The 15,494-nt window shown below is 46.9% G+C and overlaps 1 protein-coding gene across 3 annotated transcripts in view; it reads left to right on the top strand.

Annotated features, from left to right (window-relative positions):
• Positions 1-11,468, top strand: part of LSM14B (LSM family member 14B) — a 108,960-nt gene extending 97,492 nt beyond the window's left edge. For all 3 annotated transcript variants that reach the window (XM_033962787.1, XM_033962786.1, XM_033962785.1), the window contains 3 exons: positions 446-607; positions 9,414-9,570; positions 10,174-11,468. In XM_033962787.1, the coding sequence (XP_033818678.1) occupies positions 446-607; positions 9,414-9,570; positions 10,174-10,339 (485 nt within the window). In that variant the 3' untranslated portion in view covers positions 10,340-11,468. The remainder of the gene's footprint in view (positions 1-445; positions 608-9,413; positions 9,571-10,173) is intronic.
• Positions 11,469-15,494: the final 4,026 nt, after the last annotated feature.

Here is a 15,494-nt window from a genome sequence, read left to right as displayed (position 1 = left end):
CAAAGGTAGGGGAGGGACATTAAGGTGGGCAGACTAGATGGGCCGTGGGCCCTTATCTGCCGTCTATTTCTATGTTTCTATGACTACCCACAGGTTCAGGAATGGAGAGTGTACCAGAAAGAAGAATGAGGTAAGAATCTAATATTTCCTTATCTGAGGAAGAGTTCTTGGAAAGGTGCATGAGGAGAGAGATACTGAGGAGCTGCAGAGTAAACACTTGTAGGTTAGTAATACAAATTTTTTTCTAAGATGTTTATCAAGCTAAGACTCAGCTGTGTTCACAGTTCAGACTCCCGCCATAGGAAAGGGACCCAGCACATCCTAACACTTTCTCACTAGTTCTAATGTTTTGGAGAGAGTTGTGTAAAATTTTGTTTGTACTCATATGAATCAAACTGTCCTTCCATAAAAACTAAATCATGGTACTTTTTACCAATCTTTACAGGTAATAGAAGAACAAGGAATCGTTCCAGAGGGCAAAACAGACCAGTGACCACCAAGGAAAACACTATTAAATTTGAAGGGGATTTTGACTTTGAAAGTGCAAATGCACAGTTCAACAGAGAAGAGCTTGACAAAGAATTCAAGCGAAAACTGAACTTTAAAGGTCTGAGTAGTTCCTATAAATGTCTTTAAACTGTGACTTAAAGTACTGTATATACTCAAATATAATTCGGGATTTGGGGGCCAAAAAATTGGCCCAAAAAAATGGGGGTCCTGGTTTATATTTGGGTTATCCCCCCAGTGACCACTCGAAACCATCCCGAACTTCCTGCAGGCCTTCCTTAGGCCAGACGGGAAGGATCCCTCCCATCTCCTTCCCCGGCTGACACTAACGATTACCACCCTCCTCCTTCCCTCCCTTGCGTACCTGTTGGTTACCTGGTTGTCCAGTGTGTATCCCGTGCTGAAATCCTCCAGAAGATTTTAAATGTAAGTAGCCAGCGGTGCACCCAGGCTGGCACGCAGCAGCGAGCTTTTCGTGCTGCCGGCCGGCCCTGCGCCGCTCCTTAATAGGCTGCTACAGGTTCTTACGGCAGCAGTTCTCGCAGCAGCCTATCAAGGAGCGGTGCAGGGCCATCTAGAAGCAAAACAGAAAGCTCACTGCTGCATGCCGGCCTGGGTGCACTGCTGGCTACTTACGTTTAAAATCTTCTGGAGGATTTCAGCGTGGGATACACGCTGGTCCACCAAGTAACCAACAGGTATGCAAGGGAGGGAAGGAGGAGGGTGGTAATTGTTAGTGTCAGCCGGGGCAGGAGATGGGAGGGATCCCTCGTGTCCCGGCTTAAAGTTAATGGGAACGGTTAATCTGCTGGCTGGGTTAGAGGGCAGAGGGGAGTACGGGACAATCGAGCCATTGTGACATCACTGAGGTTGGCTCTTTTTAGGGGGCAGAGGGTACAGGGAAGGAAGGTGGGACAGTGTTCAGAGCCTGGCAGGGAGGGGAGGACAGTGTTCAGAGCCTGGCAGGGAAGGGGACTTGGTTCACAGCCTGGTAGGGACATGGGACGGAGGGAGGGAAGGGGGCTGGGTGCGGAACTTGTCAGGGAGGGGGGCGAGTGCAGAACCTTGCAGGGGAGGGCATGACGGAGGGGACACTGGGTGCAGATCCTGGCAGGGCATGGCACTTGAATATTAAGCCCTGACTTATATTTGAGTCAACCATTTTTCCTCCTTTTGGGGGGGGGAAATGGAGGTCTCGACTTATATTCGGATCGAGTTATATTCGAGTATATACAGTACATTGGCTTGTCATTTAGAGGACTGTGCTGTTATGAAATCAAGGCAGCATGACTTTACTGAGAAGTGTTCCCCAGTCAAAAATTTCAGAGCACTAGATGCCAAGGCACTTGATGCAGTTTTCTGTAGGTTGAATACCCTTTTGTTATAAATCTTAATTTTTACAACTTACAACAAGTGTATAAATACTTGACATTTGAAATTGAATACATCACTTGATTTTCTATCATTCAACACTAATTAATAAAATTTAACCCCCTCCCTCCCCTACCATATCATATGCAATCGCATATATCGTACAAAATATTCTTTCCTACTGATCTAAACATTTAGTAAAAGATCAGAAATCCCCCTACCCTTGCAATTGAACTAATAAAGGAAAAATGGTATCTATTCATTATAATTTGTGAATGGCCTCCAAATCTCGATCCCCTTTTTGTAAGGCTATTCTTTCCATTTTATAAATGTGACAATGAAGTCCACCAAAAACTGAGTCTGCTCCAATTCTTCCAATTACTTGTAATATGTTGTATGGCAACCCCGTCATAATCAAAAGAAGCCTGCTATTTTTAGATGAAATTTGGCTCTTAACTCTCATTGACATGCCAAATAGAACCGTATCATAGATAATGCCACAGGATTTTCCAATAAAAATTTTTTATCCCAGGACAAGCAGGCAGCATATTCTCTACACGTGGGTGACGTCACCGGAGCCCCCTAGCGGACGTTTTAGCAAGCAGACTTGCTTGAAGACCTTCAAGCTTGTGATTGGCCCACGCATGCGCGCGTGCCTCTCCCACCCGGTCTAGGGCATGCGTCTCCTCAGCATGTCCTCAGTTCTCTGTTTTTGCGGAGCCAGAAGCACTGCTCCCTTGTTTCGCGCGATATCGTTGTCCCTCTTGCACCGCTGCTTGTTTGGTTAGTTTCTTTTGAGTCGCTGTGCTCAAGTCTTTTTTTTTTTTTTTTTCTTTTTTTGTTTTTCGGTTTGTACCTTTTGGTCTTACTCTGGCCGCCTGGCCTCACGGGGCTGCGGCCGTATTTTCTTATGTCCCGGCCTTGTTCCAGGTTTAAAAACTGTACTAAGTGCAACTGGGTTATCTCCATCACTTAACCCTCATCGTTGGTGTGTGGAGTACCTTGGTGCAGAGCACCATGCTGAGTCATGCCCCCATTGTGTGACTTTGCAACCGCAGGCTCTTTGGAGGGTGGCCAAGATTCTCCAACTCTTTGGCCTCATGGATCCTGCGGGACAGGCCTCGAGCTCAGCCTTGGCGCCCTCGTTGGGTGCTTCGGCCTTGAAGTCCTCGGCCTCGAAGTCCCCAGCCTCGGCCCCTCCTGTTACTCCGGCCTCAGGTAAGTCTCCTCTTTCCTCCTCAGGTGTGCCGGCAAAGAAGCCTATCTCAGAGTCTCATGTCGGTGCCACCTCGGCATCTTCGAGACATCACTAAGCATGCCTCCTCACGTAGGGAATACTCTTCCTCGAGGTCGCCCCCGAAGGAGCGCACGCCTGCACCTAAGACCCAACCACCTTTGGTCTCTGTGCCTATGTTCGAGGACATACTTAAGGCTATTCTTACCACCCAGCTTTCTTCGGTGGTGAGCCAACTGGTCCCGACTTTGACGCCTCTGACCTCGGTCTCGACCCAGTCTCAGTCTGACCAGCCTGAGCGTCCCCTCGTTTCTCGAGGCCCTGCCCGCAAGACTCGCTGGGTTTCCTCGAGTGATTCTTCATCCCCCAAGTCACCTGTAACTTTTCAGGGTTCCAGATCAGGGGATCGTTTTTCACCCGCTACTTTGTCAAGGTTTGCCCTTTTGGGGTAGGTCTCCGCCCGCAAAACCTTCTAGACACATGCTTGTCCTTGAGTTGGACTTGGGGTTGTGTTCCCCATCGAGGCAGCTACCAGCCTCTAAGGGGCCTTCTTCAAAACCGGTGGAGGACTTTTCCTTTACCCATTTTTCCCTGAGTTGTCGCCAGATACTTCCTTGGACCCCGGGGTCTTCCCTGGCCCACCTAGCATGGGATCGTTCCTCAACACCCCCCAGACATTTTAGTAGAGCCTCTTCAGTCTCCCATTCGCGGGACTCCGAGGCCCCGGCTTACTATTCAAGGGAAATTTCTCCCTCTTTCTTGGCTGCCCCAGATCTCGCTCGGGATCTCCTCAGGGGGACGAGTTGTCTTCTCGACACGCCTCCTTTACTCGTTTCATCTCTGACATGGGTAGGGCCTTGAAACTGGACCTCCAGTCTGAGTCCCATTATACCCAGGAATATCTGGAGGAGATGGGTGTTGATCATCCGCCCCGCGAAGCGTTGTGCTTGCCTTTGCACCAGGTTCTCCGGCAAACCTTTCTCCGGAACCTGGAGACCCCTATGCGGTCACGGCCATTCCCTCCAAGTTGGAGTCTCGTTACCGGATGATTCCGGTTAAGGGGTTTCAGAGTTCTCAGCTTTCTCATCAGTCCTTGGTGGTTGAGTCTTCCTTGAAGTCCAACACCTCTAAGGTTTTATGCTGCCATCCCTCTGGGCTGAGAGGGCCGTATGATAGACAAGTTTGGTCGCCGTCTTTACCAAAACTCAATGATGGCAAATCGTGTACAACTAACTTTCTCTTCATGTCCTACCTCCGGTTTTGTATGGACACCCTCTGCTCATTCCGGGAGGATGTTCTGGATTCTCGGCGTTGGGAGTTTCGCCTCGTCGAGGAGACCCTCTCCCAGCTCTGCCTGTATATGTTCCAGGCAGCCTACGACACCTTCGAGTTGTCCTCAAGGGTCACAGTCTTTGCGGTTGCCATGCGTCACCTCGCTTGGCTCCATCTTGTGGCTATGGATCCGAATCTACAGGATCGTTTTGCCAATCTTCCATGTGTGGGTCATGAGCTCTTCGATGAGTCTCGAAGCGGCCACCAAACGCCTATCGGACCACGAACGGTCCTTTACCTCTCTGGTGAAACTTAAACCAAAGGCCCCCCCTCCCCCCCGGCTCGGCAATATAAAATTCCTCTCCGGAGGTATCCGCAGAATTCAGTTTGAGTGCTTTCTATCATCTGGGAGGGATACTTTCTTCACTTCAGTTACGTACCCCCGGACCTGCCTCCAAGAGTTTCCTTCTGCTCGGTCTCAGCTGCCTCTCCTTTTGCAGGAAGCTCAGGCCCTTCGCCTTCAGGCGGTCGAGGAGGTTCCCCCGGACCAATGGAACACCAGATTTTATTCCCAGTACTTTCTGGTACCCAAGAAGACGGGGGATCTGCGTCCAATCCTGGACCTCCGTGCTCTGAACAAGTTTCTGGTCAGGGAACAGTTCAGAATGCTCACCCTTCTTACTTTGTACCCCTTCTTGGACAAGGGGGACTGGCTGTGCTCACTGGACCTCAAGGAGGCGTACATGCACATGCCAATACACCAGGCCTCTCACCGGTATCAGATTCTGGGTGGGGGATCTCCATCTCCAGTATTGTGTTCTTCCCTTCGGCCTGGTGGCCTCTCTGAGTGTCTTCACGAAATACCTAGTGGTGGTTACTGCGGCCCTGCGTCTCCGCGGCCTGCAGGTGTTTCCTACCTTGACGACTGGATGATAGTGTCCTTTCGCCATGAGGTTCTACGAGCGACATATCAAACCATCTTGTTCCTCCAGAGCCTCTGCTTCGAAGTGAACTTCCCCAAATCTCAGCTCTGCCCGTCTCAGTCTCTGGAATTTATCGGAGCAGTCCTGGACACGGCTCGTCTCCGCTCCTTCTTGCCTCTGCCTCGACAGAAGGCCCTTGTTTGCTTATGCCGGAGGGTAACCCATCTGTCTTCGGCCCTGGCTCAGCTCATAATGGTTCTCCTAGGTCACATGGCCTCCCCGGTTCATGTGACTCCTTTTGCCAGACTTCACCTCTGTATTCCTCAATGGACTCTAGCATCCCAATGGAACCAGTATCGGGACCCTGTCTCTCGACTCATTGTCGTGACTCCTTTGTTGAGGCAGTCTCTCCGTTGGTGGATGCTCTCTTCCAATCTTTCCAGAGGATTTCTGTTGCATGCTCCTCCTCCGCAGAAGGTCCTGACTAGGGACTTGTCGACCTATGCTTGGGGGGCTAATCTGGACGGTCTTTGCACTCAGGGTCTTTGGTCCAGTGCCGACCGGCTTTGTCACATCAATCTGCTGGAGCTTCGAGCGATCTTCCTCGCCCTGAAGGCTTTTTGTCACCTGCTTCAACCGAGTGGTGCTGGTCCGCACAGACAACCAGGTCGCCATGTATTATATTAAAAAAAAGGGGGGAACGGGGTCCTGCTCCCTGTGCCAGGAGGCGATGTGGCTCTGGGATTGGGCCATTCGCTGTAACATATTCCTTCGAGCGGTCTACATTCAGGGCCAACACAATGTTTGGCAGACAAGTTGAGTCATCTTCTGCAGCCTCACGAATGGTCCATCCATTCCTTCACCCTGCGCTAGGTATTTGCTCGTTGGGGGACTCCGGACGTCGATCTGTTCGCGTCTCCCCACAATCACAAGTTGCCCCGCTTCTGCTCCAGGGTCTACACCCCACTCAGACTTGAGACGGATGCTTTCCTGCTGGATTGGATGAACCTGTTTCTGTATGCATTCCCTCCGATTCTGACGACTCTTGTCAGGTTCAAGTCCATGAGTGCCACCATGATCCTGATAGCTCCTCAGTGGCCCCGACAGCCGTAGTTCTCCCTTATGTTGCAATTCAGTTCCAGGGAGCCTCTTCTTCTGCCTGTTCTTCCTTCTCTGCTTACGCTGTCCCTGGATAACACCTGTCACTGTAAATAACTGTGCTATTTGGCCCCATATTGATTTCCAAAAGGCCAAGATAAATGGACAATAGAATAAGTGATCTAGAGTCCTTGCTTCAAGATTAGTGCCAGCATCTTTTAGACTTAGAGCTATTTAACTTTTGTAATCTAACTGGGGTCCATAAATGCTCTATGCAGAAGAAAAAATCAAGTTTGTCTCATAGAAGCGGACACTGTACATCTCATCCTCCCCTTAATATGGCTCCTAAATGTAAGTTTTGCTACAAGCAGTGGGAGATATCATCTAATGTTCAATATGGGATTCTGTGCCTTGAGTTGAGCATGACGTAGGAACTTTGTTTGGCTTTGTTTAATTGTATAAATACCAGTCCACACACTTGGGAGTTGACTATTAAATTGCTCAATGTCCTGGCAAAAGTATGCGGAGATTCTTAAATGTATATTTTAGAGTTGATTTTTCAGGGGTTATGACTTAAAATACCTCTGGAAATACCACAGTGGAGTCCAGAGCACTTTCAACTGAAATAGGCCAATAAGTCATCAACATGAAAGGGAATAAAACTTAGGAGTAATCTAAGGAAATGGTTCTCTACAGAAAAGATGGTGGAAGCGAGGAGTGGTCTTCAGTAGAGATGGTAGACAAAAGGACTATCTGAATTCAAGAGCATGGGATAAGCGCAGTATCGGAGGAAGAGTTTGTATAACTGAGCAGTTGATGGTAAGACTGAATAGGCAATAGGGCAGGGCTACTCAAATTCCAGTCCTTGAGGTCCACAAGTGGGCCAAGTTTTCAGAATATGCGTGAGAGATTTGTATGCATCACCTCCTTGGTATGCAACACTCATACATATTGGGGCTATCCTGGAAATCTGGGCTGCTTGTGGACCTTGACTGGAATTGAGTAGCCCTGCTATATGGTCTTTATCTGTAGTCTTTTTGTTCTGTGTAAGTTCTGCTAGTGGAGGAGTTAACCCAGTGGTTAATGCCAACAGCTAGAGAACCAGGGGAATTGTCTTCAGTTCCCACTGCAGCTCCTTGTGGCTCTGAGCAAGTCATTTAACTCAATTGCCCAGGTACAAAATAAGTACCTATTACTTATGTAAACTTGGATTTTAACCATAAAGGCAGTTTATCAAATCTCATTCCCTCCCTCTAATGCAGCGTGTCAAACTTTACGAGCTGCAGCACACTTAAACCGTCAGCTGTGGCTTGAGGGCACCCAGAAGTGCTTATGTCACCGTGGGGGGTGCTGAAGAGGCAGAGAGATGCCAGAGAGCAGAAGAAGCAATGGCGGCAGCTGACTGCCTACAAGATGTGCCTCTCGCCACAAGAGGCATGTCCTGTAGGCTTGGCTATTCGGCAGACTGGTTATATTAGGGGGAAGCACAGCTATTTATATTACAGCCAAAAGTTTTGTTTCAGTCTCCACCTGCTGGTCATGGTGAGCTATTACCCATCAGTGAACTGTGCTGGTCTGGAGAGTCTAAAAGAGAAAATTAGCAGGTAAGAACCTAACCGCCTTTGAAGTGCAGATGAGGCAGAGGCCGAGAACAAGCGAGTCCCTGCAGGGGTCTTTGGGCAGGACTTTACCCCAGACTTTTGAGTTTAATGTGGAAAGCCTACTTATATTGCCGGGGGTCTCCTGTGCAGTCTGTAGGCATTCCAGGGATGTTCCCTTGCAGAGTGTGTTCCCCCAAGAAAGGAGGCTAATTGGGACCCAGCAGACCAAAAACTGAGAATAAGAAGTCCCGTTCTATGCCTTATCCCAGAGTGAGTCATCACTCCTAGGAAATTTTGAGTTTTCAGTCAGACAGTTGTCGAGAGGTGATAGTGCACCTTAACCAATGGGGAGAACCCCCGCAGTGCGCCATCTTTAGTCAGCAGCACTGCTGGATATCATGGCTTCATGTTGTAATTCTCCACAGACCCTGGCTACCCAGTGCTTGGTTATAAGCAGCACACTTAATCACAGTGCATTGGGACTCCCCATAGGGTTCCTTATGGGTAGATGACTGTCAAAGCTTTACCCTATAGACCCTGGTACAGCCTAAGTGGATTCACTATTGGCTTAGGATACCAAGCATTGGATGCATAGGATCGCAGGGTGGATGTTCTTAAAAGGCAATGTGATGTCCTGCCTCTGGGGACTAAAGCACCAGTAGCAACTTCCTTCGTAGCACATGCCTGCCATACTAGGTGGTTTGACTTCAGAAAGATGTTGTATGACCCCTTCCCTCCTCCCCCCCCCATTTGTGCTGGTGGGGGTGGATAATATGGCAGATGCACTCTGACATAATTTAGAGTCCTAAGCAAAGCTTCTGCTTACTCAAGTTCTGTCTGCAGAATGCTCTGTATCAGACATTGGGCAAGGGGTTCAGTTTCTAAAGCCATACTGAATAGGCTTCTGTTTAAAGGCCAGATGCCTTTGGTAAGGGGCTGGGCATTCTTATGGCTAGTGTAATAGATCATTTCACTAAGGCCTTGCCAGATGGTAGATTTCAGGCCTCTAGAGGGTCTGGTTGGGGTAATTTTGAAGAAATCTCACCATTACTACAGAGGATTTTCTTGGTTACAGTGGTGATCAACTGCTTTGGTACAAACTAAGGTTGCAGTATAGTCCACTAGGGAAGAAGGTGGTGCTGAAAGATGTGATTGACATCCTTTTGCAGACAGGAAAAGGGAGATTTTCTTTGTAGTAGAAGGGCAAACTGCAGTACTGTATTGAACCTACAACTTTGTCAACTACAAATGCAAAATTAATGCATATTGTAGTAGACCTTGCAAAACATTTCTTACCTATTACGCTTAATGTAGAATACATTTCTAGTATATGTAGTTCAATCTGCCTTCAACGGTCTTTCTCTTATGGGATGTTTTAGTTTTACTAAACTTTTTTTATTTTTTTAGATGATAAAATTGAGAGGGAAGGTAACGAGAAGGGGGACTCCGGTGTTGAGACACAGAATAGTGAGGGAAATCCAGAAGATGATCCACTAGGACCCAACTGCTATTATGACAGATCAAAATCTTTTTTTGACAACATCTCTTCAGAGCTGAAATCCCGGTAAGGATTTTATTTGAAGCTGTAGAGCTGTATAAGTACAAACTTTCAATCCTGTTGGCCAACTTCCATGCTTAAAAAAAAAAAATGTTTAAAAACTGAACTCCTGCTACCAAAGCAGTTTTTTTTAGAACTTATAGCTCTGGCTCCGGCTCCGGTACACTATCCTTTTTACTGATATGGAAATACTGTCACTTGGTATCTTAGCAGTTCCTAATTTTAGGACATATTAGCACTTTGCAACCTTAGAATTACATGGTTCTAACTGTACCGTAAGTCATTCTCAGGAATTTGAAGTGGAGGTTTGTGGGGCAATTTGGTGTTCAATGACATGTGCGGATTTATTTATTAATTTAACACCAGAACAGAGTTTCTCCAAATACTTGCAAGTGTTGTAACATCTACATGTCAGATAGAACCTGGAAGTCATCGGAGTTAAAAATACTGAAAATTGTCACTTAGAACCCTGTAATTCTAAGGTCACGATTTGTGTACCATATTTAACGGAAGGTTGCTTATCTAGTATTTTTCCTTTCTATAACTTGTGGTATTTCAGAAGTAGTTTAATTCCTCTAGACCATTTGGGTCGCTTTTGTTCAATTTCAGACGTACCACGTGGGCTGAAGAGAGAAAGCTGAATACTGAGACATTCGGGGTATCTGGCAGATTCCTTCGGGGACGCAGCTTCCGTGGTGGCTTTCGAGGTGGGAGAGGTGGTGGAGCTCCTAGGCGCAACCTGACTTCACACAGAGCTGGTACAGGAAGAGTGTAATGGCAGATGTGAACTATTTGCACCGACCATAATTTTTTTTTTCACTATCCCTTACCAACTGGGCTTCCATCTCTTTCAAGTATTGTACTAGTGCCCTGCTGTGCATTTGGAACTGTATAGTGCACCTCTGCATGTTTTATACTTGCAGGATATTGCTTCTAGCATGAAGCTAAAATATACATAGGAAAAGTGCTGCAGTAAGCATTGGGAGAACAATTTGGGCTTTCTTGGTTTATATGCATTTGTACAAATTCTGGACTAAGTTCATAATTCTTTTTAAGGATGACTTTTTTTTTTTTTTTTGTTTAGGCATCTTTCAGAATATGTTGTAGCAGCCACTTTGGAAGACTTGGTTAATTTGGTTAAATGGTCCAGTATTTTCAGTGACATCAGATGAGTCGTCATTTTGTTTCATAGAACCAAAGCTATACCATAACTAGATGGGTTGAGTAGTTAAATCAAAGGAGAAGGGCCTACTGCTCTTTCTACTGTATTTGGAAGGGATTCAGTGAGTTGGTGCCAAGGTGATGTAGATTCTCCTGAGGGCGTGAGTTGATTACAGCATTGTAATTATTGGGCTCATGCCAAAAAATTTGCTGTAAACAACTTGAAGTGATCTCAACAGCATCCACTGGATGAAATCAGAGGGTACTCAACTCAATCCCTTTCAAAAGTTCTTCCCAGTAATGGAGGACACCTTTTGTAAGCAGATTGTAATGGATTTTAACAAAGCACTGGTGAAGCAGCTGCTGTGCTGCAGTAAATCTAAAAAGGAATAGTGGTAATTAAAAAAAAAAAAAAATTCAAGGAAGCTACAGAAGAGATGGTGCTTTAATATTAAGGGCATGCTTTGTTTCCCTGAAATGTAAATAGTTCAGAAGGTAAATTTTTAGAGGCAGGGACATAATTTGTTGCATGTATAAGTAAGGTGGGAACTATTTTGTTTCTAAGCATGTTTCCTGTTTACAGATTTTTGTTCAGATCTTGCTAATCAAAATTTGATACTATGCAGATATCTTAAGTTAAAACTTATGTTTTTATTTTTGTAGACTCTTAAATACAGACTAGCACATCTCAGTGGGGTTGTAATGTAAATTAAATTATAAATAAACATGCATAATGTTAACGAGTCTTGTTCATGGAGTGCCAGTGAATGTGTAAGCCTCTTCCCTAAACCACTCTTTGTGAATGGCTTCTGTTGGAAAGTAGAGGTCACTTCACCCAGCATCATATGAGGATTAACACCAAACCTCAATTCAAGGTTTGAGGCGAGTGGCTTTTTTTTTTTTTTTTTTTTAAGATGTTGGGGTAGCTGCTTAACTTTCCGCAGGCTCATGATGGGGATATCGATCTCCTGCTTTGGCACAGTTAAATATATTTTGATGTAACATAAGTTGATGGGATTTCACTTGAAACTTTTCAACACCAGCTTTATCAAGAGAACCTGTTCCGTAGCCCAGGTACCAGTAATGGGCAGCTATCCAATACAATGCTCCCCCGGTCATTCGTGGTATATTCTGACTGCGAATGACCGGGCAGGAGAGAGCAGCTGGCGCGCCGGTGAGTGAAGGAAATCATGCGTGGTATGCTCTGATCGCCTCTTCCTGCACTAAAATCGGGCCTCCTGATTGGTGAGGCCCGACTTTAGTGCAGGAAGAGGCAGTCAGAGCATACCACGCGTGATTTCCTTCACTCACCAGCACTTCTCCTGCTGTCCTCTCCTGTCTCCCTCATTAAAAAACGTATTTGCAGTTTTTCAAGACTTGCAGGGGTTCCCCCCATGAATATCAGGGGAGTACTGTATACTTATCACTAATATTGTAATTTGTGAAACTTCAGCTTGCACACATTCTCTCCATTAATCCGGTGTACAGCAGTTACAAGTAGAAACGTAACACATCCACAGCTACTTTTAACTAGTAGCAATGAAATTCTAGTCAGAGGCTAGGTGTGAGCCTACGAAGGTAATGACCCTAAGGGCCGAGACTAGTGAACTTGCGTAGTTGGGTAATGTGTAAGGTAGAGCACAGTTACTTACCGTAACAGGTGTTATCCAGGGACAGCAGGCAGATATTCTTGACTGATGGGTGACGGCACCGACGGAGCCCCGGTACGGACAATTTTAGAGTGATTGCACTCTAAGAACTTAGAAAGTTCTAGTTAGGCCGCACCGCGCGAGTGCCTTCCCGCCCGACGAAGGCGCGCGGTCCCCAGTTAGTATAAGCCAGCTAAGAAGCCAACCCGGGTAGGTGGGAGGGACGCAAGAATATCTGCCTGCTGTCCCTGGATAACACCTGTTACGGTAAGTAACTGTGCTTTATCCCAGGACAAGCAGGCAGCATATTCTTGACTGATGGGTGACCTCCAAGCTAACAAAAAGAGGGATGGAGGGAAGGTTGGCCATTAGGAAAATAAATTTTGCAAAACAGATTGGCCGAAGTGTCCATCCCGTCTGGAGAATGCATCCAGACAATAGTGAGATGTAAAAGTATGAACTGAGGACCAAGTAGCAGCCTTGCAGATTTCCTCGATGGAAGTGGAACGGAAAAGTTAGACGCTGCCATAGCTCTAACTTTGTGGCCCGTGACAGAACCTTCCAGTGTCAGGCCCGACTGAGCATAACAGAAAGAAACGCAAGCAGCAAGCCAATTAGAGAGGGTGCGTTTAGATACAGGATGACCCAACTTGTTAGGATCAAAGGATAAAAACAGTTGAGGAGATCTGAGGTTTAGTGCGTTCAAGATAGTAAGCCAAAGCACGTTTACAGTCCAAGGTATGCAAAGCCTGTTCACCTGGATGAGAATGAGGCTTTGGGAAAAATACAGGTAGGACAATGGACTGATTAAGATGAAAGTCAGACACAACCTTAGGGAGAAACTTGGGATGTGTACGGAGGACCACCTTATCATGGTGAAAAACAGTGAAAGGTGGATCAGCCACTAGTGCATGCAGCTCACTGATCCTCCTGGCAGAAGTGAGAGCTATAAGGAAGACCACTTTCCAAGTAAGAAATTTGAAATGCGCTGTGGCCAAAGGTTCAAAAGGAGGCTTCATTAAAGCAGACAGAACCACATTGAGATCCCAGACCACAGGAGGGGGCTTGAGAGGTGGTTTCACATTGAAAAGGCCCCTCATGAACCTAGAAACCAAAGGATGAGCCGAGAGGGGTTTTCCATGAATTGGCTCATGAAATGCAGCAATGGCACTAAGGTGAACTCTGATAGAAGTAGATTTAAGACCAGAGTCGGACAAGGAAAGAAGATAGTCCAACACCAGTCCCACTGCTAGAGACATGGGATTATGGTGATGTAAGAGGCACCAGGAAGAAAACCGAGACCACTTCTGTTGATAACACTGGAGCGTGGCCGGTTTCCTGGAAGCATCAATGATAGAGCGGACAGGCTGAGAAAGGAGTGAGTGAGCCGAAGTCAGCCCGAGAGATACCAAGCTGTCAGGTGCAGAGACTGTAGGTTGGGATGCAGTAGGGTCTGCTGATGCTGAGAAAGCAGATAAGGAAACAGTGGAAGAAGTATGGGTTCCCTGGAACTGAGTTGAAGTAGAAGGGAGTACCAATGTTGCTTGGGCCACCGTGGAGCGATGAGAATCATGGTGGCTTGTTCTCTCCTGAGCTTGAACAATGTCCGCAGCATGAGAGGTAGAGGAGGAAATGCATATAGGAAGAGATTGGTCCAATCCAGGAGAAATGCATCGGGTGCCAGACGATGAGGAGAGTAAAGTCTGGAGCAAAACAGGGGCAGCTGGTGATTGTGAGGAGCTGCAAAGAGGTCCACCTGAGGAGTGCCCCATTGAGCGAAAATGGACTGGAGAGTCAAAGGGTCGAGAGTCCATTCGTGAGGTTGAAGAATTCTGCTGAGATTGTCTGCTAAGGACTCCTGCTCCCCTTGAATGTAGACAGCCTTCAGGAATAAGTGTCGAACTGTCGCCCAAGACCAAATCCGTTGGGCTTCTTGACACAATAGGCGAGAGCCCGTCCCTCCCTGTTTGTTGATGTAATACATTGCAACTTGATTGTCTGTGCAAATGAGAAGTACTTGAGGAAAGAGAAGATGTTGAAAGGCCTTAAGGGCATAAAACATTGCTCGGAGTTCCAGGAAATTGATGTGGTGTTTCTTTTCCTGGGTAGTCCAAAACCCCTGAGTTTGGAATTCGTTCAGGTGAGCTCCCCAGGCATAAGGGGATGCGTCTGTGGTGATCACAAAATGATGAGGAGGTAGATGGAACAGTAGACCTCTGGATAGATTTGAAGATGTCAACCACCAAAGAAGCGACTGTCGAAGAGACGAGGTCACAGATATGTGTTGTGAACAAGGATCTGTCACTTGTGACCACTGAGTCGCTAGGGTCCATTGAGGAGTACGCAGGTGGAGACGTGCGAAGGGTGTGACATGTACTGTGGAGGCCATCTGCCCCAAGAGCACCATCATGTGATTTGCAGAAATGGTAGTCTGTTGAACCACCTGCTGACAGAGACGAAGGATGGTCTGAAGGCGGTTGGATGGAAGAAACGCATTCATCAGAACAGTGTCCAGAATGGCTCCAATAAACTGAAGTCGCTGGGTTGGAATGAGGTGCGACTTGCGTAGGTTGATTTCGAAACCCAACAGCTGAAGGAAGTGAATGGTCTGGTTAGTGGCAAGCAGAACCGCCTGAGGAGAGTGAGCTTTGATCAGCCAGTCGTCCAGATAAGGGAAGACTTGAAAATTGTGAGAGCGGAGATAGGCCGCTACCACAATCAGACACTTGGTGAATACCTTGGGAGAGGAGGCCAGACCGAAGGGTAGCACCTTGTACTGATAATGATGTTGATTGATGAGAAAGCATAGATATTGCCTGGACGTCAGATGGATAGGAATATGTGTGTAAGCCTCTTTGAGATCGAGGGAGCATAGCCAGTCGCCCTGAGTGAGAAGAGGGTAAAGGGTGGCACGAGAGAGCATTTTGAACTTCTCCTTGACCAAACATTTGTTGAGATCTCTGAGATCTAATATAGGTCTGAGGTCTCCGGTCTTTTTGGGAACTAGAAAGTACCGGGAGTAAAATCCCTGACCTCACTGATCTTGAGGAACTTCTTCGATGGCATTGAGAAGAAGGAGGGATTGAACCTCTTGAGCGAGAAGAAGGGACTGAGACTTGT

Source organism: Geotrypetes seraphini, chromosome 11, assembly GCF_902459505.1.
Source record: "Geotrypetes seraphini chromosome 11, aGeoSer1.1, whole genome shotgun sequence".
Lineage (NCBI taxonomy): Eukaryota > Metazoa > Chordata > Amphibia > Gymnophiona > Dermophiidae > Geotrypetes > Geotrypetes seraphini.
Note: the sequence above shows the minus strand (reverse complement) of the source record. Positions and strands in the feature narration are given on the sequence as shown.